The sequence below is a fragment of the Antedon mediterranea genome, chromosome 5 (genome assembly GCF_964355755.1).
Source record: "Antedon mediterranea chromosome 5, ecAntMedi1.1, whole genome shotgun sequence".
NCBI lineage: Eukaryota > Metazoa > Echinodermata > Crinoidea > Comatulida > Antedonidae > Antedon > Antedon mediterranea.
The window spans coordinates 27,924,054-27,950,291 of record NC_092674.1 but is presented as its reverse complement, the minus strand read 5'-3'; the positions used below and the strand labels follow the sequence as shown (position 1 = coordinate 27,950,291).

The 26,238-nt window shown below is 35.0% G+C and overlaps 2 protein-coding genes across 3 annotated transcripts; one reads left to right on the top strand and one right to left on the bottom strand.

Moving 5' to 3' along the window:
* The first annotated feature begins 265 nt into the window (after positions 1 to 265).
* On the top strand, positions 266 to 2,252 carry LOC140050216 (ubiquitin-conjugating enzyme E2 K-like). The gene is made up of 5 exons (XM_072095314.1): positions 266 to 453; positions 964 to 1,116; positions 1,241 to 1,423; positions 1,525 to 1,656; positions 1,823 to 2,252. Exons 1-5 carry the CDS (start codon positions 391 to 393, stop codon positions 1,895 to 1,897), a joined length of 606 nt encoding a protein of 201 aa, XP_071951415.1. The 5' UTR covers positions 266 to 390; the 3' UTR covers positions 1,898 to 2,252.
* A 2,456-nt stretch (positions 2,253 to 4,708) lies between these two features.
* On the bottom strand, positions 4,709 to 26,011 carry LOC140050217 (sister chromatid cohesion protein PDS5 homolog A-B-like). Of its 2 annotated transcripts, none has more exons than XM_072095315.1 (26): positions 25,918 to 26,011; positions 24,679 to 24,791; positions 24,366 to 24,563; positions 19,747 to 19,931; positions 19,155 to 19,362; positions 18,302 to 18,442; positions 18,018 to 18,133; positions 17,419 to 17,513; positions 17,083 to 17,228; positions 16,650 to 16,801; positions 16,249 to 16,493; positions 15,884 to 16,023; positions 14,978 to 15,193; positions 14,527 to 14,687; positions 14,302 to 14,425; positions 13,537 to 13,761; positions 12,106 to 12,242; positions 11,617 to 11,740; positions 10,914 to 11,118; positions 10,456 to 10,570; positions 9,894 to 10,020; positions 9,181 to 9,372; positions 8,063 to 8,667; positions 6,937 to 7,695; positions 6,659 to 6,842; positions 4,709 to 6,552 (listed from the first exon to the last, which is right to left on the bottom strand). In XM_072095315.1, the coding sequence occupies exons 2-26, from the start codon at positions 24,784 to 24,786 to the stop codon at positions 6,520 to 6,522; spliced, it is 4,941 nt and encodes a 1,646-aa protein (XP_071951416.1). In that variant the 5' UTR covers positions 24,787 to 24,791; positions 25,918 to 26,011; the 3' UTR covers positions 4,709 to 6,519. The 2 variants fall into 2 exon arrangements, with proteins under 2 accessions (XP_071951416.1, XP_071951417.1); XM_072095316.1 differs by having other exon boundaries at positions 6,659 to 6,839.
* Positions 26,012 to 26,238: the final 227 nt, after the last annotated feature.

The window sequence follows — 26,238 nt, the reverse complement described above, 5'->3', positions numbered from 1 at the left end:
TAAAATAATTTCCGCAAGCATTCGTTTTAAGTACCATTTTTAGTACTTTCGATCTATTATATCAAATAAAAAGAAACATTTCTCTTCTATCGCACCGCATCACCGTTAAAACAAGGCCATATACATGGCTGCAGTTGCGTGCGCAAATTTGAGTTAGTGTTTACCGACCGACCGACCAACTAATAAACGTTAGACAGTAATTCGCTCGGTCAATTGGGCGTTCGGCCTAACGATATTCGTACTTTTGCTTCGCTCGTGAACCAGTCCCATTTTGGTCTTTACGTAAAAAACTGAGCGAATATTTTGTAGTTTATTTAGTGTTTCTTGTTGTTACACTTTCAATAGACTTAGAATTGTAAACAATTAAATTGAGTTTATGTTTATGGAAGTATGGCTAATATTTCCACTCAAAGGGTTTCAAGGGAGTTGAGTGAAGTTCAAAGGAGTGAGGAGGTAAAGTAATGATTGTTCTAGCCTAGCGTACCGAGTTAGAGCTCTGTGTTTCCCCTACTCTCTTATTATTAGGCCTAGCACACTACGCTAGGCCCTCTAGCTAGCTAGCTAGGCCTAGAATAGAGGCCTAGGCTAGCAAGCCCTAGGCCTAGTAGTATGCCTTGGTTTTTATTATTTATTTATTTCTAGGCTAGTGGCGTCCTTAGGCTGGTAGGCCCAGGATAGGAGGTCTTAATTAGTATTATTTGTAAAATGTGTGAATTATAATAACATTCCCCTTTTTAGCTAGCTAGCTAGGCTAGGCCTAGCTAGGCTAGTTCTTGTTAAATTAAACAATAATAAAAAAAGGTGTGATAACAAACCTACTAACTATTGTTCTATCGTACCGCCAATGGTGGAATGTATCATTTGCCTGCCTGCAGTGTTGTCTTGTCAAGTGAGTCTATATCATATTAATATTTATTATTAACAAATATGTAATAATTTTTGTCATTTATTTTTTGTATACAGGCAGCAAATAGTTTAATTGAACTGACACTAGTTGATAGCAATTGTAGTCGTCTACGAGGCACTATATGTGGGCCACCTGACACAGCCTACGAGGGTGGCAAATTTAATTTAGAGATAGAAATTCCAGAAACCTATCCATTTAACCCACCGAAGGTAATAATTTTGAGGTCAGGTATTACTATTACCAAATCATAATTGCTGTTAAAATTATTAAGTTATTTGTGAACTATAAACTCATACAATAGGCCTACACTGATTATTCTTTTAATCCAAAAAGGTAAAATTTAGCACAAGAATATGGCATCCAAATATTAGCTCAGTAACAGGAGCTATCTGCCTAGACATTCTGAAGGATCAGTGGGCAGCGGCCATGACATTAAGAACGGTACTACTGTCCATACAAGCATTATTAGCGACACCAGAACCGGATGACCCGCAAGATGCTGTGGTTGCCAAGCAGGTGAGTACCATTGTGGTGGTGGTTCCGTTGAGGTGTTGATTAAACTGGTGATGCAGTACTTGTGGTGGTTTATTCATAGATATATTCTTTTTTTTTTAAAGTATAAAGAAAATCAAACAGAATTCCGAAAAACAGCTCGGCATTGGACGGCAGCGTATGCCGGAGCACGCAATATAGACCACCCAGAGCTAGATACCAAAATCACCCAACTTATTGGTATGGGATTTAATCAAGTAAGTATTGAATTTCAATTTTAGTGTGAACCAGGGCTGAGAGAGCAAAACACTTTTGGAATAAGGAGTGGGGGTGGGGGGGGGGGGGAAGTAAAGAGGAAAAGGTGCAGGACATGCAGGAAATCTTGATAATTGAGGTGATGATTTACTTTTGTTTCATTCATAGGAGAATGCAAGGACAGCGCTATCACAATGTAATTGGGATATGGAAAAAGCTATTGACCATTTAACGGACGGTTAACAACACATAAGACTTTTAAATAAATTTGCAAGATGTATTAATGCAAGTGCTGTGATATAGGGGGAGGCATACCAGCAAACAGAACAGCAGAAAATGAAAATCATAGTCCAATGTTAATGGCAACTGATGTTACTGATAAAGACATTGGTAGACAAACCATGTGTGACGGTCGTCGGAGTGAAAATAAAAGAAAGACCTAACAAATATGTGGAGCTTAAACAACGCCAACAAAATATAAAGTTTATATAATAAAATAATTTTACTTGCTATAAAAGAAAATTAATTAAAAACCATCTGTTCACTCGATATTATAAATAATTAGCTAATGATAATATTGCTTATACTCACTGGTGACACAGACTGTGGACAAAGATAACCTAGCGTCCATGCACCTTTTAAATGCATTCCACTCTCCGAGTAGTAACCAGTTTTTTTTTTATTAAATTTGAGTGCTCCCACACTGCTTTCTGCCGTTTAATATGTATGCATGTCTCCCCTTCTTTAATTCATAATGAAGCCTGTGTTGATGTTGTCGGGCTGAAATGTTATCAGTTTTAAATAATTTATTTCTGCATGTGTTTATAATATTTGTAATTAATTCTTAACACTTTGATAGTAAATTTTGTTCATTTTATATAAAATGATTGAATAATGGGCAGCACCATGTGCCCGGAACAGGTAAAAATATTATCTAACAATTGGGCATCTCAATCTATGGAATATCACCAAATTAAATGTGCTCTGCAGTGAAATAAATGCTGCAATAAAGTAAATAAGTAAAAATTAAATGACAATACTGTATTACTGGTATTCAACCGATTCTTGTACAGTATCATGTCTGGCGACAATAAACATCCTGCAGTATCGTGTCTGCTGACAGCAACAGCCCATACCATAGCATCAACTTAACCCGATAAGTAAGCTCTCACTACTACTGTATCACATATGGGATAAATAATGCTGTCAGAAGACACGATACTGTTTCTGTATCAGGTAGTAGGTACTCAAATCGAAAAATATCTATTAGGCACAATTTAATAAACATATTGCATGCATTGACAAATAATAAAATCATTTCATCTTACTATTTCTAATTTAGGCAGAAACACGCTGTTTTCCACTTGTAAATTTCTGTAAAAAAATTGTAAATGATTGTAAATGCAACAAGTAGTAATTGTTATATATCTCTGTACCATAGATATTTTATCTGTACACTCGTCAATTAGCCAAATGGATATAAATCGAAACTTTATTACCACAAAATGTTTGGTGCTGAATCTAGTAAATTAGTAATTTCAATAAATGATAAAATTTATAAAATCTCCTAATACAATTTAGGTCTGTATTAATGATAATACCCACGTTATCGAAACATTTATTAATATGATGTAATTTACTTGTATCCCTATAATGTTTTTATTAGCAGGGACAGATTTTTTAAATGGGGGAGTGCTCCTAGGAGCCTGGATCCTCCCCTAATTTATTCACCTTTTGTATCGTGATGTAGTCCACTAGATACGCATCGATCAAGTCCAACATTGTGCAGAATTACTTTCCGAATCCATAGGCGTGTAGTATATCATCAAGATGAGAGGTTGATATTGTCCGATAACTTACGCCCTTTAAAAAACAAATAATTTTTAAGCTAATTTTTAATGTGCTTGGGCAAAATTCTTTATTAAAATATCTAATTTAGTCAAACAATTTATGCTTACCTCCTATTTTTCGGTTTCATTTTAAAACAGTAATTGTGTACACATCAATAGTTTTTTTTTATTGTTTTCCCGCAAAAAAATATTTCTCCGATTATAAAATTAGAATTTAGTTTTTCCTCTATTGAGTTTAGGATTGATAGACCGTAGATAGAATGCAGTGTGTATAATTATTGTTTTTCCTATGGACTGTATTGCAATAATTATTGGAAACTATTTTATGCATAAGTTTTTTTTTCTTTGGAATTTATAATAGTTTCTGTATCATACAACTTTCTTTGTAGGTTAATAAATCATAATAAAATAAATGAAATAAAATTGTGATTTGTTTAATGTTGCACAGAAATGCTAAATACGGGAAATTGTAAATTGGATGAATTGTGGACAGGTGTGGACCAACTACTTACAACTCCTGATCCACTAAAGCTCTGTCTATACTATCAAACTACCCTGTACATCAAATTAAATGTGATGTGTCCAAATATGGTAGTGATATGACGTCATCGTGTCCATATATGGTAGTGATATGACGTCATCGTGTCCATATATGGTAGTGATATGACGTCATCGTGTCCATATATGGCCATATCACATAAAGTTTGATAATGTAGACAAAGCTTAATGGTTTGTGCGAGCAGCAGACAATAAACCGTGTTAAATTGAAAGAAGCATTGGGACCTTATTCTACCAATAGGACAACGGTGATCTTTGAACCTATGTGGATTGTACCGATTTGGTTAATACGCGCACCTACCCTGCAGCTCTATAAATTGGTAAAAAAAATGCGATAAATGCCACATCGAGTGGTGCATTATACAAACGAAAGCGACTGGTCAAGTTGACACGAAGACACGCAGTGTGAATGCTATTTTAGTAAGCGTTACGTTTAAACTTAGCAAAGCTAGAGGTCACCACAACGCCCTTTCATAGAGCCCAAGTGCAAATAACCATAGAATGTGATCGAATTGAATCACTTGGTTAGTTTAAACGGATTCATTTTCGAATAATGAGCCGCAATACCCACATAATGATGGCAATATGTATATGTTATGATGATGAACAAACAAAAAGTCTAAAAACAAAAACTGAAAGGTGAACATTGGTTCCAAACCCAAGAATCTTATTTACAATCTCAAAAAGCATTTCAACATGGGATTTAAAAACAGTAATACAATTAGTCATTTTATGTTACAAATTCACTAAAAACCAAATACACAGTATATTTGAAATACATTTTACAATATAAACCAGCATTAAGATTATCTAATGACTATTAGTATAAAATATTTAAAAAAAAATGTTTTAAACAATTCAGGACAGATAAAATTAATTTGCATGATACAAATATTAAATATTAAATCAAAGATAACAATTAAATAGCGATTATTTTAATCAATGTATTAAATACAAATGATTTAATCAATATAAGTACAGTGATTAATTAATACTGTATCAATTAAAAGCAATACAATTAACATTAAAATGAATTTAAATTCAATAAATGAAAGTTGAACATTTTTTTTTAAAGTTTGTATGAATACATTTAATTCAAGTATTTCATTGGGCTGATCCAGAGTGTGTGCTTACTCCCTCCTTTTTTTAAAATTATGGAACCAACTTTTGATATCTTTTATTGACTATTAATATTATTTGTTAGCACTCGCTGTAAAATGAATTCTGGACCCACCCCTGCATTTCGCACATTTACTTTTTTCACTGTTTCAACTCATAAACATTAAACAGTTACAAATTAAAATGTCCTCAGTAACATTCTGTGCATAGCTGATATCATGTAGTAAAAAATCAATTTATCCATTACATTACAAAAAACACCCCTTTCTTCCCAAAAAAAATACACAATAATTAACATATTCTTAATTTATTACAGTAAAAAAACATTAAAAAAAAAACCTGCTATTCCCCAAATTGATTTACTGACATTGGTAATAAATAATTTAGGAACACTATCTGTACATTACTTGAAACATAACTGTTGCAAAATTCATCGGAAATACATCAAGAGGAAAACGTTTGAGAATAATTATTATACAACAGTTTTACAATTGTGTAGACATTTAGCTGCAATATATATAATACAGGTATATATATATATATATATATTAAAAAGATGAAAGACAAGAATATTTTTATTTTATTTCATTCATAATTAAAACATTTACAAGATTTTCAAGCTGATTTATGCTGGAACTCACTGAATGAAAGATTTAAAAATGTAGAAATACTTCTTGCCTAATTTTAAAAAGTTTCCAAAATATTAATTCTAGCAAAACAACTGATTGAATTTGCAACTGCAATAATAGCTCCTTTTCGCTGCTTCACAACTACAAGAGAAATGCAACTGTATCCTTCAAGCTTTGCATCCACTTGCAATCCATTACAGATTTGCAATTGTACTTTTATCCATTTGCAACTCATCAACAAGAACTGCAACTGGTCAACTGTACTTGAAACTTCAATGCAGCCCATGACTTGATAAATTTGTATTTTTGTCTGCAATCAAACAAACAATCCAGCACTTTTATCCATTTGGAACTCACCAAAGAGTTGCAACATTATTCTTCAATGCAACCAACAAGACTCGATTACTTTGAACCAATGTCCAGTACATCCTCCATGTTGCAACTCATCACACCAAGGAGCTGCAGCTGAGCTTCCATGGTCAGTAATCTTAAACACAGTATGGTTACTGGTGGCATTCACACTGCAACCCTAGTGCAACCTTTAAGCCCTGACTTCCACTCCAAAATACAAGGCTACAAATTGTATATTATCATGCATCTGTATGCAACCCAATTCACATGGGATGCAATTGCACCCATCATAGCACTACAGCTAATACTGCTAAAATAGAGATTTCTAGCAAGGTTGTCTGATGGTTCATCTATCTATCTATCGCCGTCTATTTCGGCTTTTCCGAGATATCTAAAAAACAAAAGAAAACATAAAATACAGTTAAATCAGATATTGAAACACCAATTTTAAAGCTAAAAAATCTTCAATTTATTGTATAAATGTCAAGTAGACGTACATTAAGAGTCACTCCTGCTTTATTTGGTGATTTTCTGTTCTGTTTGGCTGCGGCCTCTGCTGCTGCCGCCGCAGCCTTCGGAGTTGGCTTAATCTTCCTGCTTGACCGTCCACTTCCCTCACTGTCGGTCTGTGAGTTTGACGTCCCATTTGTTAACTTTGCTGGTGCTCTGCGCACATTTCTGCTAAAAAATAAAATGGTTGTTTTTTTTTTACAATACAGTTAATAATACGTTGAAAATAAAACAATACTCTATGAATAGTGGACAATTTACTTACAGACTGGTCTTGACTGGTGTAGCCTTTTTAACTGGAGATGATGTAACCTTTTTAACTGGTGATGATGTAACCTTTTTAACTGGAGATTTTGTAACCTTTTTAACTGGAGAAGATACAGCTTTTTTAACTGGTGACTTTTTCACTGGACTTGATGGTTTAGACTTCTTCATCGGTGAAGACTTTGCTGTAAGTTTCTTTACTGAAGATAGCTTGGATTTTTTAACTGGAGATAGTTTTTTCAATGGGGTTGATATCTTAGACCTCTTTACTGGTGTGGACTTTTGCGGTGACATTGGCAACTTTCTTTTGACTGGAGATGCCCTTGTTCGAGTCATTCTCTTAACCGGTGAAGACTTTACTCGAGTTGAGGGCCTCTTAGGCGACTGTTTGTCAGACGAATCTGAAGTTGAGGGTCTCTTAGGCGACTGTTTGTCAGACGAATCCGAGGTGGTCGCAGTCGATGAAGAACCATTTTTAACTTGTTGTTGGCTCTTTGCAGGACTGGAAACAACTTGACGAGATCTCTTTGGTGACTTGGTGGCAAGGAGCCTTTTAGTTGGTGACTTTCTTGATGAATTCAAAGCCTTTTTTATTGGAGAGGTATTTTTCTTTGCACTGCTTATTTGTGTGATTTTTTTACTGGGTGAAGTGGAGAGTTTTGATTTCTTAGCTGGTGATGCATCACTTGATGAGAGTAAATCTGAGCTCTCTTGTGATGATGAGGAGGAAAGTGAAGACTGAGACGTTTTTGTGAAAAACCTGAAAAGAATATTAATCCTTGTAATTACCCTTTTTGAAATAAATCCTTAAGCTTTGTCTACACTATCAAACTTTATGTGACAATAAAATGTGATGTGCCCATATATGGACATGATGTCATGTCACTACCATATTTGGGCATATCACTACCATATTTGGGCACACTTTTTTTGTCAAACTAGTTTGATAGTGTGGACAGAGCTTTAGTGAAGGAAAATATATAAATTTATTGATATTTGATAACAATATTGATTATTTCATTGATAATAAAAATGTTAAAGACTATACATAAAAATATCTTTATTATATTTATACTTATAAAAATACTTTTATACTTATACATGCTGTTTTATACTTCTATAAATACCTTTTAATACTTTGTGATTCTGGTACAGATTTCGTTTTTCCTCTACCTTTCGCAGTACTAGGAGATTTCACATTAGCTGGTGATTTTGGCGGACGACCTCTTGGTTTCTTGACCTCGCTCTCGCTACTACTTTGAGACGACAAGTCCCTAATAACCATACCTTTGTTGTCAATATGCAACTTAGACGGCGAATCAGTTTGACCAGAATCGTCCGTTTTCTTAGAAGATTTCAACCGTGCGCTTGATTTTTTCGGTGCAATGCCATTAACCTTAATACGTTTATTTATTGTTTTTGCGGGAGAACCTTCCGCGGTTCGTTTCCTCCCAACTTTGGCGGGACTTGACGTCGACGAAGATGACTCAACCTGAGATGAATGAGACTCCCTCAATGGTCTCTTATTATTATTACTGGTAGATGTTTCCGCTTTACTTTTTCTGCCACGTTTTTTAGAGGTTGGCACTTCTTCTTCTTGCGCTTTCTCGTTTGTTTTACTAGGTGTGTTTTCATCAGATTTCTCTGACTTCCTTCTGGTTGACCTTCCTTCTTTTGTTGATTCCTCATTCTTGGGTGGAGATTCTACTTGTTTGCCCGTTGCATTCTTTGGCTGAAAGATCAATTTATCAGTTAAGTGTCTCAGTTCCATTAACATCAAAATCAACATTTATTTCTTTCAAATCAAATTTAACACATTGCTTTTAATTTATTATTTTTGGTGAAATTAAAACAGAGTGAAAATCAAAGTAATATGCTAAAATTGGTAATAAAATTAAGATAAGTAAAAAGGGCCAAAAATTGTAATAAAAAAAATGAAAATTGGTATAAAAAAATCAATAAAAGAGGCAAAAACCCTTTTAAAGTATAATCAATTGTAAATGTTGTGAAAGTATTATAAACATTTATAATATTAAATATCATATACAACAGTAATAACATACAAAAACAACGTCAAAACACAAGTACACACGACATGGAAAAAAAACAAAGATAAAAAAAAAAAAAAACCCCAAAAAACAAAGAACACAAAATAAGTAAATAAACCATTTCACCCCAATTTCTGATAAAAACTCTAGGTTTAATACTTAGCTGTGCTTGTCTATGCTAACCTCATTTGACTTACTTTGCTATCACTAACATTAAACTCGTGTTGCATGGCTTTAGGCAGAAAGCTCTCAGAATTGTTGAGTGGTTTCTTTGGCTTTGAAAACAGCTTAGAAGGTAATGCGGTTGGTGTGGGGTATTCCTTAAGGTCAAAACTGGCACTCTTGGACATTAGCAGGCCATGCGCTAAATCACACACTGCATATAATTTCTGGAGGGAAAAAAAGAGAAATTTGTATGACAATGAGAAAGTATAAATAGCGTAATATGAATACATTAGTTAGTGTTACATTAGTGTTAAAGATGTATTGTCCCCCAAAAACATGACAAATAAAGATTAATAAAATCAGATTTTGAATAGGCAATTTCACAGTTCTAATAAAGTTATTCACTTCTGTAGAAAAAAAAAATCAAAAATAATTATTTCACTTATAAAAAGACAAAAGAAACGGTTAATTTCAACCATTGTCTTCTAGACAATTTGGTTATATTTTGCTTTAAATTACATTTTTTTAGGGGGACAATATATCTTTAACATACATTCATAATGTGTATACTATACATATATTGGTGTATATATTACACACAAATAAATTCCTGTCATTTGATTGGATGATTGTGGGTCATATGCCTCATTGAAATATAACCTTTTATCATTCACCTCATGCCATTATTTGTACCATTACACTCATAAACTTCCATTACTGTATACTATCCATTTGATATACCTACCCTGTTTGCAGATTTTTCATCAGGATTCTGCCCATCTTTCATTGTTTTAATTGTTTCAATCAGCTTCTTAAGAAAACTAAAATTCTCACTCTTTGCAAGCAATGGTTCCAGCATAAAAAGTAAACATCTGAAATAAAAATCAATTATTCTATTAAACCAATCGAAGCGCTAGAATGCATTTCAAACAAGTTTTTCATTAATTTTTGCTCGGCTATTTCACTTTATGTACAGCACATTGAGAGCTTGCTTATAATATGTGCTATATTAAACTCAGTCTACACCATCAAACTTTATGTCACAAAAAAAAGTTATGTGCCCATATGGACACAACTATGTCATATCACTACCATATTTTAGCATATCACTACCATATTTTAGCATATCACTACCATATTTGGGCACATCACTACCATATTTGGGCACATCACTACCATATTTTAGCATATCACTACCATATTTGGGCACATCACACCTTTTTGTTAAACTAGTTTGATAGTGTAGACAAAGCTTAAGAAAGTATTATTATTATTACACAAAGCAGCTGATTCAATTAAATACTTACTCTTTAATATCTCTCATGGCTTCTAAATCCTTTAAGGTAACAAAGTCGGGGTCATGTGCCAGGAGATGAATGGTGTATGGAATCACATATTCTGGTAATAAACTCATCATTTGAGCTGTCAATCAAAAATAGACATTATGTCAATCAAATACACCAATATTTTTAGAATCATATAATTAATTAGATCTACTTAAAGATATATTGTCCCCCGAAAATATTTTTTGTTGTAAATTGTGTGTCAAATATGCCATTTTAATAACTTTAGTTAACTTTGACCAAAAACTGGATCAACCATTTGAAAGTGAATTGAAATAATAATTGTTTTTTTCTACAGAAGTGAAACACTTGTTATTAAAACCGCAACATGGCCTAATCAAAGTCTGATTAATCTTCATTTTTCATGTTTCGGGGAACAATACATCTTTAATGCTAGAAAAGAACTCCATAAAAATCTTTACCATTATTTCTAACATGTTGGCGTACACACTCCCTCCTTGTCTGTATGTTGCGCACAATGAACTGTCTGGCTTGTGTCCGGTTTTCCTTCACAGGATCTTTGGCGCACAGCGAGAAGATGCTCATATAGCTTAGCGGTAGCTTAAGTGTGGCCAGATGCTTGTTAAGCTTCTTAGCAAAACGAGTGCGAACGTGATAACATTCATCCTAAAGTAAAGAAACATGTCAAATTACTATCTATATATAATTCTTTACGTTAAACCATTAATGAAGTGCGTGTGCTACATTTCAACTTGTTTTCAACAAATTTTAATCTGGCAATTACAAGATGTTAGTGGTTGCTATTACTGTAGCTTTGCTAGTCATAGAACAGCACCCCCTATTCGTAACCTTAGTCTGCGATTTGCCGAAGTTCTTGGGCTTTTCAGGTCAAACGCAGGGCCCAATTTTATTTATATATAAATCATATATATATATAATTATATTATTATAATAACGATGTAGTAAGAGCAGTTTTTCTGTTTGAGCTCACGCCTATTACTTGCTCTTGGCAAGATGAAATGTAAAACATACTTTTTAAGAACTTTTGCCGAATATATCTTATTATTATAGAAATAAAAACAAATATACATCCATCTTCATTCAAAATTTTTTAATTACAGAGCAAGTCTGGTTGAAATTTAACTATAGGCCTACATGACTCACATTAATAAGTAAGGCCACTAGCTGGAATTGGTCTTGTGTCATTAGTTCTGCAAAGCAGGGTTCTTGCGCTAACTTTAGCATTGCACAGCCAGCAGCAAGTCGTAGCCTAGCCATGTCAGCTCTCCTAGAAAAAAAAGCGTGATGATTTAAAAAAAAAGAATGTTATTTAAAAGGTTTTATTGTTTTATTTTATGACAGTTTGGAGACAAATCTCATGGAGAAGCCTGATAGCTGTTAAAGCTAGTAGGTAACAAAGTGGCCTCCCCATTAAATAATGACAAACATATACTTAAGCTCTGTCTACACTATCAAACTAGTTTGACAAAAAAGTGTGATGTGCCTAAACATGGCAGTGATATGCTTAAATATAGTAGTGATATGACATTATCATGACCATATATGGGCACATCACATTTTTTTGTCGCATAAAGTTTGATAGTGTGGACAGAGCTTTATTACAATTCTTTGAGAGTGAAGAGAACAGCTTACTGAATCTTTTGCCTTTCCATAAGATCACCGTCGTTTTTAATCATTGTTGCTAGCAATCGGATAGTAGACGAGCCAGAACCTCCTGCGTTCGCTTTTAGACCTTCAAGCCAGTGTACCAGTAGTTTTATTGCATGTATCTATAGAGAAATTTAACATAGTTGCTGTTAGAAACTTTATATTGTGAGAACACTGTACTATTGCTACTTATTGTTGTAGTTTAGCACACTAGCAATATACCAGTTTACAACTTGTTATTGTAGGCTTGTAATAAATGAAAAAATAAATGATGAAAACAAATTAAGTTTTATATTAGGAGGAGAGTCTGTTCCTTTTTCTAATAAATCATATAACTCATTTGATACATTTTGTAAAAAATATTTAAGTCCTGCATGGGAGAAACAATCCTCTTTAAAGTACTCCCAATGATTAATTTATTGTATTGTTGCTTGTAAATACTGTAATTTCTAGTTACCTCCGCCAAGGAGGTTATGTTTTCACCCCTGTATGTTTGTGTGTGTGTTTGTGTGTGTGTGTACGTGTGTGTGTCTGTGAACAGCCTGGAGGCCACAGTTTTTATCCGATTCTAACCAAATTTGGACACAATGATCTATGCCCAAAAAGCTCGGACGAGTTCGAATTTGAGGGGGAAAGGTCATAGGTCAAGGTCACAACTAACAAAAACTATTTTACTGCCTAGAGACCACAGTTTTGATCCGATTCTCACCAAACTTAGCCACAATGATCAATGACACATCATATAATTGTGGTTAAATTTTGAAGGGTCAGGGTCAAAGATAAAAAAAAAAAAAAAAAAACCCTCAGTGGGACTTGAACCAGCGATCTCAACTCTGAGAGGCTGGATACATAACCATTACACCACACTGTCATCCACAACTTTGTAGTGTGCAGTTAACATATTTACACTTAGAGCTAATAAAAAAAAATGTAAAAAAAAAAATATTCAGGGGGCATTTTATGCAGGGGAATTTTACAGTAGGCGGAGGTTTGTACTCTCGGAGTACCCTCTAGTTAATTTTGTTTTTGTTTGCTTAGTTTAGTTATTCATGTCTTTATTTTTCTATAATGTTCTGCATTGTTTGCTGGACAAATAAATAAATACATCTATGTTAAGCTCCGTCTACACTCTCAAATTTTATGTGACAAAAAATAAATGTACACAATGATATCAGTATCATATTAGTATCATATTTGGGCATATTAGTATCATATTTGGGCATATCAGTACCAAATTTGGGCATATCAGTATCATATTTTGGGCATATCAGTATCATATTTTGGGCATATCAGTATCATATTTGGGCATATCACTACCATATACGGGCACATCACACTTTTTTTCACATAAAGTTTGATAGTGTAGACAGATCGTCTAATACAGTTCAATATGGTATGATGAATCGTTGATCTTACCTTAGCTTGTGTCTCCAAACACACTTGATCATCTGGGCACCATATACCCTTGCTGTGTGTACCCTCAGTGCTATCTAACATCAGTAAGCCTTTCACTACATTCACTGCCACTACGTTCTTCATAGGGCTGCTGAAATGCTCAGGGGTACATTTGGCTATTAAGCCTAACGTTGTCAGCGTGGTCAAGATATCATCATTGTCAAGGCTTACTTTCTCTTTCATATCCTGTATTTAGAAATAAGTAAAGCTCTGTCTGCACTATCAAATTTTATTTTATGTGCCCATATATGGCCATGATGATGTAATATCACTACCATTTTTGGGCACATCACACTCTTTTTGTCAAACTACTTTGATAGTGTAGACAGAGCTTAAGAAAATGCTGTGTCATATTTGTATTATTATGAATTTATGTTTTGCAGGCTCAGAGGCAAGTGGGGAGAAGGTTAAAGTTTATACCTGTTTAAAGCTAAATTTATTTATGAGTGGAAGTCTAGATCAACACAGTGGTAATTTACAAAGATAAATTATACTGAAATTACTATAAAAAACTATAAATTTCTCTTAGTAGTTTCATGCAATACAGTAGAACCCCTACTAGGGGGGACACTTTTGGGAGACAGCACAGTGTCTCCTTAATAGTGTGTTTGCAAAATATCTCAATAATAGTGTGTTTGCAAAATGTCTCCATAATAGGGTGTTCCCACCTGAATAGGGATGATGCAAAGAAGAGGCTCTATTGTATTCCAACCATTTCTTACTTACTTCAAATAAAACTTTAAAAGCTCCTATTTTGTCTGCCAGTATTTTGTTGAGGCACAGAACAGCCCTTTTGGCCTCAGCTGGGGTGCCCTCTCTTGCTCTAGTCTGAAGTACTGGTATCAATTTTCTAATGGAAAAAATAAGTGTTTAAATTATTGGAAATTATGGAGGTAACTGGTCATAAATTGAATTAACAGAATAATTAATAACAAAATTTGAAAAACGTACTGTGCTGAATTCGGAAAAGACGCTTCCAAGTCGTCACCAGTGTTGATAAGAACCTGTAGTGCCGCGCTGGACACCATATCATCAACGCTGTCGAGCAACTCGATCAAAATATTGTACGTTTCTTCAGATTTGAATGTGGCTGGGAATATCACAGAAAGAGTCTGAAGAAAAAAGGATGCTATGGTTATTAAAGTGTGGTTCCTACTAGAACGCAACAACGTATTGAAGTTGCTTTATTGCGTAATCACAAGTGGGAACCGATGATGCAATAGTGCTGCAAACATCGCAGGTTTGATTTCAAGCAGGCGGGGGAAAACACAATTATTGCAAATGCATTTTTGTAGGTTCTGTCGCTAGTGGGAACCAAGCTTTAGCTTGTAATTCAATAAATTATATGATTATTAGATGTGTTTTTAATAACGAGAAAAATAAAAATAATCAAACCACTAACTTGTAAAAGCTGTAGGCCTCTTACAAGAGCGCCCTCTTCCGCCTCGCCACTGATTTCATCCCCCTGGCCAGATGCCTCTTTCGCTACATATTCGATGAGTGATTTCACAGCCTCGCTGTCTATTGTAAATGGCGCGCTACGCTCAAGCAACTTCTGAACTGTTTCAAACATGGCCGACGGGTTGGCAGGGTCACCAAATTTCTTCATAATTTCTTTCTGCAAACAAGAATAATAACATGAAACTTATTGCTCAAATTACCAATTGCAATGTATAGTTGTAGTGTATTGTCCCTTTGACTAATTCCAAAAAAATTTTTTTTTTTTAATTTCGAAAAAAAGTGGGTCATTTTTAAGTATCACAATATTTCTTAACTTTCACCAAAAATTAGTCAAAAAAAAAAATAATTTAACCGAAATACAGATGTTTTTTTGTTCAAAAAATAACTTTGACTTCCAGTCAAAGTTTTCAATCAAAACATATCCCATAATGCAATGCGCTTGTTTGGCTACTCTGTATGCATAATCATAAAACTTCCTCGCGATCTGTGTGAAAACACCTTCTCAACCGTGACAAGTTGTAAACAATCCTAATTAGCATCATGCATACTCATGGTTTGAAATCTTTGTTTACTTTCACTTGCGACGATTTCTCAGACGAAATGTAATCTAATTAATTTACCTGTTAATTACGTAAACTGTTGTTTTTGGCTTGAATTTTCGATTTAAAGTGAATAACTTTAATATTACTTTGATATGGCCAATTTAAATTTAGAATATTTTTTTTTTTCATTTTTTGTGTTTCAAGGGACAATACATCTTTAAGTAATTATTTATAATTTGGAACCTATGAGACAATTCTCAATTTAGGATTTCCAATTTAAATATTAAAATCGAAATCATGCGTACCACTGCCTGTTGCGCCCTCTTACAGGTAACACTTGGACTGACAATAATCTGCAAGAATTTCCTAATTCTCTGATCGGTATCCAGGACTTCACGTAACCGTTTTAAATGTTCTTGCGCTTTAGTTGGGTCTGGTAAACACTCTGAAAAAACAAAACAAAAAGCATTAAACTATCGAGAGGGACCATCAAATTTGGCTACATGTCATTGGTCCATTCAGAATATTTTTCAACACATACAGTATATGGTGGTTTTTCATTTCAATATCGCCTAGTTGACTCTAGTATTTATTTATTTATAATGTATTTATTTTTATTTATATTTACTACTTTATATCTCTATTTTACAAACACAAATTAGCTACGTACTACTTATAACAATAAGTTTTGTAAACATCTTTTTAGCTCTGATCTCATCCGATTCTTGTTCATAGAGTTCCAACAGCCCTTGTAAATGAGTGCGCACCATGAATTGATTTTTCAATAATTCGTTAATAGCTCTCACAGAATGCTGATCAACCGTAGCGTAAAGTTCAAACATTCGTTTCATTCTCTCTTTGTTTTCCAGAGTGTACGGGGCAAGTGATACCGTGAATATTCTTTCGACCAACAACCTGAAAAAAAAAACATGTTCAAATGGATGTCATTAGAACAATGAGACTATATAAATTGGCTAGAGGGCGGACTACAATGCATTTAACTTATTTCCGGCAACAGTTTTATTCTGCAATTGCCGAGCTATCTCTCATAAAACATCAATTAGTACATACTTATCATCCATATTAGTCTGGTAGTACATGTGCAATATTTTATCCTTAATCCAAGCCAGCTTGACCTTGTCAGCATTAGTAGAATCCGTACTGTAATACCATTTCTTGTAGACGTGGCTTAGGCCCAGAATAGAATCTTTACGTATTGACCACTATAAGCAAAATAAAATATAATTAGCCATTTTAAAGTAAATTCTTGTTCAAGCTATGTTGTTTTAAAAGTGTGATGTGCCCAAATATGGTAGTGATACCTCCAAGTATGGTAGTGATATGACATCATGCCCATATATGGGCACATGACATTTTTGTGTCACATAAAGTTTGATAGTGTAGGCAGAGCTTTAGACTGGGGTTATATACAGAGTAAATCAAAAAAAGAAAATTATTTTATTCAATATAAGTATTGAAGCGAATTTTTTTTTTACTTGTTTACCTTTTTATCAAGTGTTCTTTCCCTAACAACATTAAAGAGGTCATCGGTCACATTAGTCATGTCCTTCTTGGCAGCTGTAATTATACTAACGACCACGGCTTGACGCACCGACTCTTCAGCATCGTGAGCACGCTCACTTAATTTTTCTGTGATAACAACAGAACAGGTTAATTAAAAACTGACTAATGAATAAACATCAATAAACATACACATTACAGAGGGGTCTGGCCCAAACGCTAAATGAAATGAAGATGAGCAAATAAGCTTCGTTTTCGACTTTACCCCAGTAAGTAAGTCATATCATGGTAGTGTCAGAATTATTCAAATTGTACTTACCGGTTAAATCTTGAACAAGATACGGATGATACAATATAAACTGACTAGCAAAACGAACGCATTGAAGTCTAACGTTTATATTGATGTCTCCAAATCTACAAAATAAGATATAGTCAGAATGATTGTTTATCATTGATCAAGGGCCTACCTTGCCCAGAGGAAAGGCATTAAGCAGAAGATATTAGATCCAGGGACTGATTTGCCTGATGGGACCCCAGCTTTATATAAACAGCAGGCTTGTCTTTTGAAAATTGTAGGTGTGCTACAAATTGCACTCCTCAATACCTGTAGGGGCGCTGTAGGTGTGTTGTTTGTATTTTGTTTGTATTTTAGCGTGTAGAAGTTTACCAAATTTGAGCGTGCTGTAAATCGCACTCCTCAAGGAGATTTTAGGAGTGTGTTAGGTGAGTGATCGCACTCAAGGCCTGCATATTCTCATATGGTCTCCCATCCCAGCTCTAACCGGGCCCAACGTTGCTCAACTTCGGTGATCTGACAAGAACCAGTGTTTCAACGTGCAACGTCATAATACGATTACTACTTAAAGGAAATCTTATATTTTTGACATTTTTAAATATTTCATTTATTTTATTACCCACCTTCCTAAAAAGCAGTTCCACAGTGGTTTGTGTTGAGTAGCTAGATCTGAATCCTTATCAGAGAACATTTTGCCAAGAAGTTTAGTAACGCTCAATCTCTCTCGTTCATCATTGCTCTGTAACAAGAGTTCAAAGGTCATTCAGTCTGTAATCTACTGTAAAAGCTACTGATCATAACTGGGCCCTCTGGGAGACCAGTCTTTAACTGAAGAGGTTACCCAGCATAAATAAATAATACAAAACAAACAAAACATAGTTCACTAATTTCAAGCAAACATACTTACTTTTAGCTTAAGTTCTAGCTGAGGTAGAACAGACAGAAGTATATTACTTGAAACCTGGTTAAGCTGATAGATGAGTTCGTACATGTACGGGCCAAGCTCAGTTTTATCTTTCTTGCCAAGAATTAATATGCTATTGAATAACTATAAATAAAAAAAAGAGATACAATTTATAATTACTGTTAGTAACTCAGCATGGTCACAATGATTCACTACAAATAGACCTGGCTATAGAATATAGTGAAGAAATTAAACGGTTTAGACAGTGGAGCCACAATACTCTGGCATGGGTTATCAGCTCACTCACTCCATGTTCTGGTCATAGACCAAGTCATCTTGGGCAAGGACTACCAGCTATAGATCCAATGTACACACAATTGCTTGTGTGAAAGCGTATCTTTCTAGACAAGTACGGGGAACAGTTCTAGTTCACACACACAGAGCAACAGTCATGGATAGAAGAGAGAGCCTAAAATGGCAGGAAGGATATGACGTTACCCTTAACCCGTATCAAAATTGTGATGTGCCCAAATATGGTATTGATATACCCAAATGTGGTAGTGATATGACTCCACATTTTGTTGTCGCATACAGTTTGATGGTGTAGACAGAGCTTTAGAGGAGAAGAATGCAGTAGTAGTAGTTTACTTGTTTGTAGGGATTGCATTGACAATTCTTGTGTAAAGCTCTGTCTACACTATCAAACTTTATGTGATAAAAAATGTGATGTGCCCATATGGACATGTCTTATCACAATCGTATTTAAGCATGTCACTACCATATTTGGACACATCACACTTTTTTTTGTCAAACTTGTTCGATAGTGCAGACAGAACTTTAGGATTAGTGTACTTACTACTTGGATGGATGGTTCAATACTGGAAGCGGTCCTTTTAATCAGGTCCCTTGCTAGAATGAAAGCACTTGGGTTTTCAATTTTCTTCGAGTCTAGCAAATTGACCAAGATTCGCTCCAATAACTCGGAGGCTACTGCATCATTTTCGCTTATCAGAGGACACATGATATCCAGCATAAATGTACGGACCTTTGAAGCGTGGTTGTCACTGAAAATAATTTTGAATTAAATGGGTGAAAAAGTTGTTCCTTAAACAAAATTAAATTGTTTATTAAGAGGACATGAAGTTGCTTGAACCTGGTCATTTTGAATAGTAAGCTTACACTACTCTACCATTAAAATACTGACAAATTCAATTAAATACCACCAACACTAATTATTCATATACTAGAAACAGTTTTTAACAAATTCTAAAGCCTTGACTACACTATCAAACTTTACCCGACAATAAAATGTGATGTGCCCATATATGGACATGATGATGAAATATCAGTACCATATTTGGGCATATTAGTACCATTTTTGGGCATATCAGTACCATATTTGGTACAACTAGTTGATAGTGTATACAGAGCTTCACAGTAGATCTTACCTTATTATTGTAAAAAACACATTAAACAATTCTACAAATATTTCGTTAGAATCCGGTAGTTCCATGCATATGTTGTACGATTTAACCATTGCGACGTTCTCTAAAAGATAGAAATTGCGCTTCCATGACGAACTTTCAACATTTTCGAGACCCCAAAACTGCTTCGTAATGAAACGAAAGATACACTGAAAAGATAGATTTTATAAATTTTAGCAATACAGGGAAAAATTTCGTGGAAAAATTTTGAATAGCAATAATTGCTAATCAATTTGAAAATTGATTAGCAATTTAATCAATTTGTGTAGCAATTTTTTTGTGTATGTAGTAAGTTAACAAAAACACATTTTAGTGTTTTATACTTTTAAAAGTAACCATCTTTTCTATTGTATTTTATATACCAATTTGGTAATTACTTAAAAAATTCGAAGTTAAAAACGTCGCGCATTATCCGATGTGCAGGCCAGCAGTATACCAGTAGGCCTAACATTCTTCCTGGACTAAGCTTAAATGAAATGTGTGTGGTGCGTCAAGGTACCCCGACTACCTGTACTACTGCTGTATCATGCATTGGTATGCATCCAACTAGCCTAACTCACAATACAGCATTGGTCGAAACCAACACATATTTTTGCTTTTATTACAAGGTTGAACATACATACCATACATAATATGTGCAAAATGTATGTTCATACTACAACATTTCGTTATGGATTGGAGTTAAATATGTTTATTTAAGTAACTTGCTTCCTCGGAAAATGCAGGTGTGCTCACGATGCTATATGTTATTTCTGTTGGTTACGCTTCGGCGCACAGCATTATTTACCGTATCGCGTGAAAGGTGATGCATGCCCCATGATGAAGGAACGAATGGGTTGGGGATCGTCTTAATTTATAATGTTCAACAGAAGTGCCCTTACGATAAGTTTTACTGGATGGATCGTCTTAAATGTTCCGACTTTTAAAATCTAAATTTTACCGTTGTTACGTCCGTCGTGGAGGTTTTGATTCAAATAAATGTGTTTTAAATAAACAAAAATTAACTATTAAATCAAGAAACAATACTCAATGTTTTTATTGATCATCATAATTCAACAGAAAATTTAACACAACATATGGATGTTAACTATTAAATTAACATCATCTGATCAGTATTCAAGTTTATTTGGCATGTTTGGCTGTAACAATATCATCGCCTTCAGGGTCATCCATTGTGCGCTTTCCATAGGGTTGGCGGTTTGGGTATCGCACAGAAGAAAAAAATCGATCTGTTGCGAGTGTGGGGTTAAAGTGTTCAAGCTTGTCTCCCTCTAAATTGATTCGCATCAGCTGCTCCAAGGTCTTCTCTCCTAAACGGTTTCTGTGGTCAGTTTTCACGCGACCCATAGCAGAAAATCCACGTTCGACTACAGCATTCGAAACTGAAAAACAGCAAAAAAAACCCTTACCTTTTGGAAGATATTAGGAATGCCTTAATATTACTACTTTAGTATATCGGTCTGTGAAATAACAGTAATAATAAGGCCAACTATACCTGGGAAGACTATTTACACATTGATGACATGAATCAAATTAGGGTATACGTCAGCATAATGCTTGGTCACGGTGTTCCACAAATCTGATCTGGGCAGATGAGCAAGATTTTCCAACCAGAAGTGCTTGAAATTAGCCCATTCAATTTGCAAGTTGTCAGTGTTTACCTGATTTGCAGATAATAGATCAGCGAACTCGTCAATGAATGTGTCCAGGATATCAATACCGTAACTAGATAGCTGGTCTTTGTCTTTGGGCCACAGCGTGCAGTCAAGCAATTTGAGGCATTTGATTTTGTTGTCATGTTCAATGTCTCTGAATCGAATGGACATGCACTCCATTATTTTTTCGGCAATTACGACCATTTGATTTTTGAAGGCCGTGACAACTGCGGGTGAGCCATTGGAAAGTCGGACAAGCTTGTATGTTGCATTACCAGGATCAGCGTCCGCCCGTACGATTAGGTCACCAAGTGGACCCATGGTAGCGATGTTTTCAGTACTGTCATTGACAATATGATTAAGCGTTGTGGATAGCTGTTCCAAACATGATGTGGCCTGTAACAAATCGATGCTGCCTTTTTGGAAGTTACGGCAAACGTGTGATAATGGCACAAGCACAATATTCATGTATAGAAGGTGGAAGACAAACTTCAGGCTTTTAAGAATCTTCAGGTATCCTTTTAGACGGGTTTTTTCGGCAGCTGGAACATCAAAGTTGTCTGCTCCCTGGGCCTCCAAGTGGGCAACAATAGCTTGATAATTCTGTATAAGTGCCGAGCAGGCCCTTGCTTTGTGTTGAATCCATCTTGTGCCGTTAGCCTTGCATGGTTTTAAGACGGCTTCCTCCATTACCTCTCCAATAACTCTCAGTTCTCTGAGTCGCTTGCTGCTTTTTTCATATAGGTAATAAATTGATTGCAGCATATCAATTACCATGTCGATACCCGAGACACCTTTAAAGGCATCCTTAATGGCAAGCTCCAACCTGTGACTTGCACAATGGATTACAACCATCCAAGGTACTGGAACGTCCTGTTTGAGACGAGCTGCGACGCCGTTGACACGCCCCATATTAACACTGGCTCCATCGGCACAGTAGCCCACAAGTTGCTTTTTGGGGTCTATGCCAGCACACTTCATTACATCTAGCAGGAGCTCTGTCAAACCTTCGGCATGAGCATATTTAATATTTCTAATTGATAACAACTTGGTTGATACTTCAGCATTTGTAGCGAAAGTGACATATACTAGCTCTTTTTCTAGGTTTGACACATCGGTAGAGCCGTCTGATAAAATAGAAATATACTTTGCTTCTTTGATTTTATTAAGGGTTTCATTCTCGATTACCTCTCCAATTATTTCGGAGAATTCCCTACACTTAGGCTCTGTTAAGTATGTTTGACCCAGTGGCACTTTGTGTCGTATTTCCAGCTGGGCAATACGAGGAAACTTACTGAACGGAATCTCTTCCAACGCCATCATGTAACAAATGTCCATGAGTTTTTGTACCTTTTCTCGTTCCTCCGTTTCACCTTTGGCCATCGACTTTCCAATTTTAGTTTGAGTGTACAGTTGGGCACGGCTAAATGGATTACTGTCCATATTCATGGCTCTTTGATGTTGTTCAGACCTGGAATGTTTGGTAACCTGGTCCCGTTTTAGTGCGCTTTGATCGCTTATGCCGTCTACAAATGCCGGACTATAGTTTCTGTATTTATTTATTTTATTGACGTGCAAAGCACAGACTGAGCACCACATCTTGTCAAGGTACTCACCATTCGTATTACTTTCCAGCTTAAGCCACGCTCTAAATTCGGTTTCTTTCTGCCACTTCTGAGCAGTTACGAAACGAACAGATTTCTTAATTTTTAATTTATCCATGTTGAGATAACAACAGAACCACAAGAAGAGAGTAGTGTCACAGAAAAACAGAATGTATGTTGTTGGTTTCATGTATTATGGCAAAGGGTAGGTATTAAACTAAACAATACAAATAAACACAAAATAGACGTATGCTTATTTATTTCTTTATTTTTCTCTTCAGTAATAAAGTTTAAAAAATTAATTGATGTTTAATAACATTTATTTTACTATACAAACGCTTGTAAACGTCACGAAACATAAGGCAATTACCTTTTGTATCAGTTTGAATGACCTGCGCTTGCACACACGCGTTTGACAAGCCAGCGAATGCAAACCTCATACCAAACATTCATCACGAGCAGGAATCGTGTGTTGTCACAATTCGCCCAAGCAATTTGCACACGGCATGCATTTTGCTGCCCTCAATTATTGAAAAGTAAAAACATAACGATGTAGGCCTAGCCTAGGTCTTCGATCTTTACAAAAAATAATTATATCTCTAGCCTAGGCCTACTAATTTTTGATGAAATAAACAAAACAACGTAAGTGACGGTTCTTGACTAAAATTCGGAGGCTTCAGAAGAGCCTGCGATGTCTAGACTAGACTACGGCCGCACACTAGTTACCTAGGCCTAAAACCTGGCCTAGGCTTATTAGCTAGCCGTTGTTCATATTATTGGACATTGTTGTATCGCGAAAACATGCGATCCGTTTCGGTAATTGCGTAGCAATTGTTTTATTTTGTGTCGCGATTTGCGATGCGATACTGGCGAAATTTTTCCCTGCAATATTTCTGACAGTAATTTAAGGATTGCCATGGACAAATAAAAGACCTTACAAACAATTGTATGCTCCCTCACCCCCTAGAATTTCTACAAAAATATTTTAAATAATTACACCTATATTGATTTGAGTATTACTGTGAGACCTTTTGGTAAAGAGCACCTCCAAATATTTATATTATTCCTTGTACAAACCAAATCCTACAAATAAATGGAAGATGAAAAGAAGCCAGTCTACGAACAGCTGACAAAGGAAACTACAGACATCAAAAAAATGGTTCTTCCTGGAGTAATTTGAAGACAACAGCAGCATGGATGGGAAGACTCATAGAAATCACTTTATCATACCTTGTGCAAAACCTACAAAGGGTATAGAAAAAGAGTCCAGTCTAGGAACAGCTGGTAACTGGGCTGACCACAAGACTGTACCACAAAAAGTTACCTTCAAAGTTTCCATGGTTTTGTATGGTGCTTCCGGTGCAAATATTCTGAAAATGTCAGCTAGACAACATGCCACAAGAAGTCGCACATCTTTACTAGGATGTTTAAAGAACATGTCATTCACCAGATGAAGTGCTAGGGGTTCGTACTGATCCGTCTCCTCCTCCTGCTCCATATCTTGAAATGCCCTTGCAAGGGCCTAGAAAATAAAACAACAATATTGATTTCTTTTTATCAACAATAACAGTTTTCTATCAATGAATGAGTCAGCCTGCATTTTATTACTAAATAAACATTATTCAACATTAATTTACCTTTAGTCGTCTCATAAGTTCATCTTTGGAGAGGTCAGAGGTTAATTCCTTTACTCCTGATGGATAGACAATGCGTGCCGTTGATCTATGACCCTTTGTGCGAGTCATGATCCCTGAAATATAATAATTATTTTTACAAAACAAATTAGTATTTCCAGATTGCTATAGTACTGAACTAAATATGGTAGTGTGATACTGTATGACATCATCATTTCTATATACTGAGTATGGGCATTTAATATTTTATTGTCACATAAAGTTTGATGGAAAACGATTAATATTTTTAATATAACTGGTTTTTTTTTCAGATTACTTTTGTAATTAGCTGGAAACTATACAGTATTTCAAGCGATGGTCACTCAGAAAAAGATCTACAACTTAGAAAACCATTTACAGTAGGCCAATTTGAAACAATTTATTTAATATTTTATTTAACAACAGATGAACGTTCACTTAATTCAATTGAAGTTATTTCGTAACACAAAAAAAGGAATAATTTACTAACACTCACGATAGTCGATAAAAATTATAAAAGTATTTTAAAGTTGTTTTTAATATTTTGAAATAGGCCTACCACAAACCACCATTAATTTAATCACATATAATTTTATAGTAATGCAATGTTATTCTTTATTTTATTATAGGCCTGGGGCCTAGGCCTATTGGATCGATCCGGCCTATCTAGGCCTATTATTAGCTATTATTACTGTGTAGGCCTAGGTCATTTTATTGGTGGTATATGGCCTTGTATAAGTGTAGATTCCATAGATAATTTGCATGCATAATAGTAATAACAGACAATGAAAACTAGGCCTGGCCTAGAAAGTAAACAACAAGATTCAAGAAGCAACAAGACCGTTTTTTTAAAAAATATTATTATTATTTTCTATTTAGTCCTAGCCTAGGCCTATATTTAATAAACATACAGTATCACATAGACTAGGCCTAGGCTAGGTATTTTATTACACAGTTAGCATTAACAGTGTTTTTTACACCTCCCACATCTAGGCCCTCGTAGGCTTCTCGATCCGCATTTCAATCTTAATGCCGCTACCGGGCGCCAAGCCTTCCAAACTGCTTCGCTCAGCCGGCAGTCATCTGACGCCATCTCACTTACTACGCCGATAAAACAGTCAATCCTCTTGATTTCTCCAAGTTATTATAGTGATCTTACACCTGTATTAAATAGGACTACTTTTACAAAAATGTTAATGTTATCAGAACATTACAAAGACTTACTTGTATTTATTCAGTTCACGAAACAAATACGGCTTTTAACACAATTAACGACGGTTAAATTCTCAGTTTATTCCGACGTCGAAGAGAAAATGGCGCCAATGTTATTTTGTTGTATTAACCGTAAAGCCTACCCACTCATTGGCTGATGATCAGCGCTAACTCTTTTATTATTGTGACTGATCTCATCGTTTTAAACATAGCACATTAACGATTAACATTAATAATAACATTCAAATGGTATATTCTAAGAGTAAATTGTTAAAATAATACAAACAGTTGTTTCAATCAATTGTCTCGATAAAAAACCTTAAAATTAGCCGA

What these genes read in the sequence shown, in the direction of transcription:
- LOC140050216 (XM_072095314.1), top strand. Translation starts at nt 391, where the DNA reads ATGGCTAATATTTCCACTCAAAGGGTTTCAAGGGAGTTGAGTGAAGTT. An exon ending in AAGTTCAAAGGAGTGAGGAG is followed by an intron (nt 454 to 963) that starts GTAAAGTAATGA and finishes TTTTGTATACAG; the next exon opens with GCAGCAAATAGTTTAATTGA. An exon ending in ATGCTGTGGTTGCCAAGCAG is followed by an intron (nt 1,424 to 1,524) that starts GTGAGTACCATT and finishes TTTTTTTTAAAG; the next exon opens with TATAAAGAAAATCAAACAGA.
- LOC140050217 (XM_072095315.1), bottom strand. Translation starts at nt 24,786, where the DNA reads ATGACTCGCACAAAGGGTCATAGATCAACGGCACGCATTGTCTATCCA. An exon ending in AACTTATGAGACGACTAAAG is followed by an intron (nt 24,564 to 24,678) that starts GTAAATTAATGT and finishes TTTATTTTCTAG; the next exon opens with GCCCTTGCAAGGGCATTTCA. An exon ending in GAATCACAAAGTATTAAAAG is followed by an intron (nt 7,696 to 8,062) that starts GTATTTATAGAA and finishes TATTCTTTTCAG; the next exon opens with GTTTTTCACAAAAACGTCTC.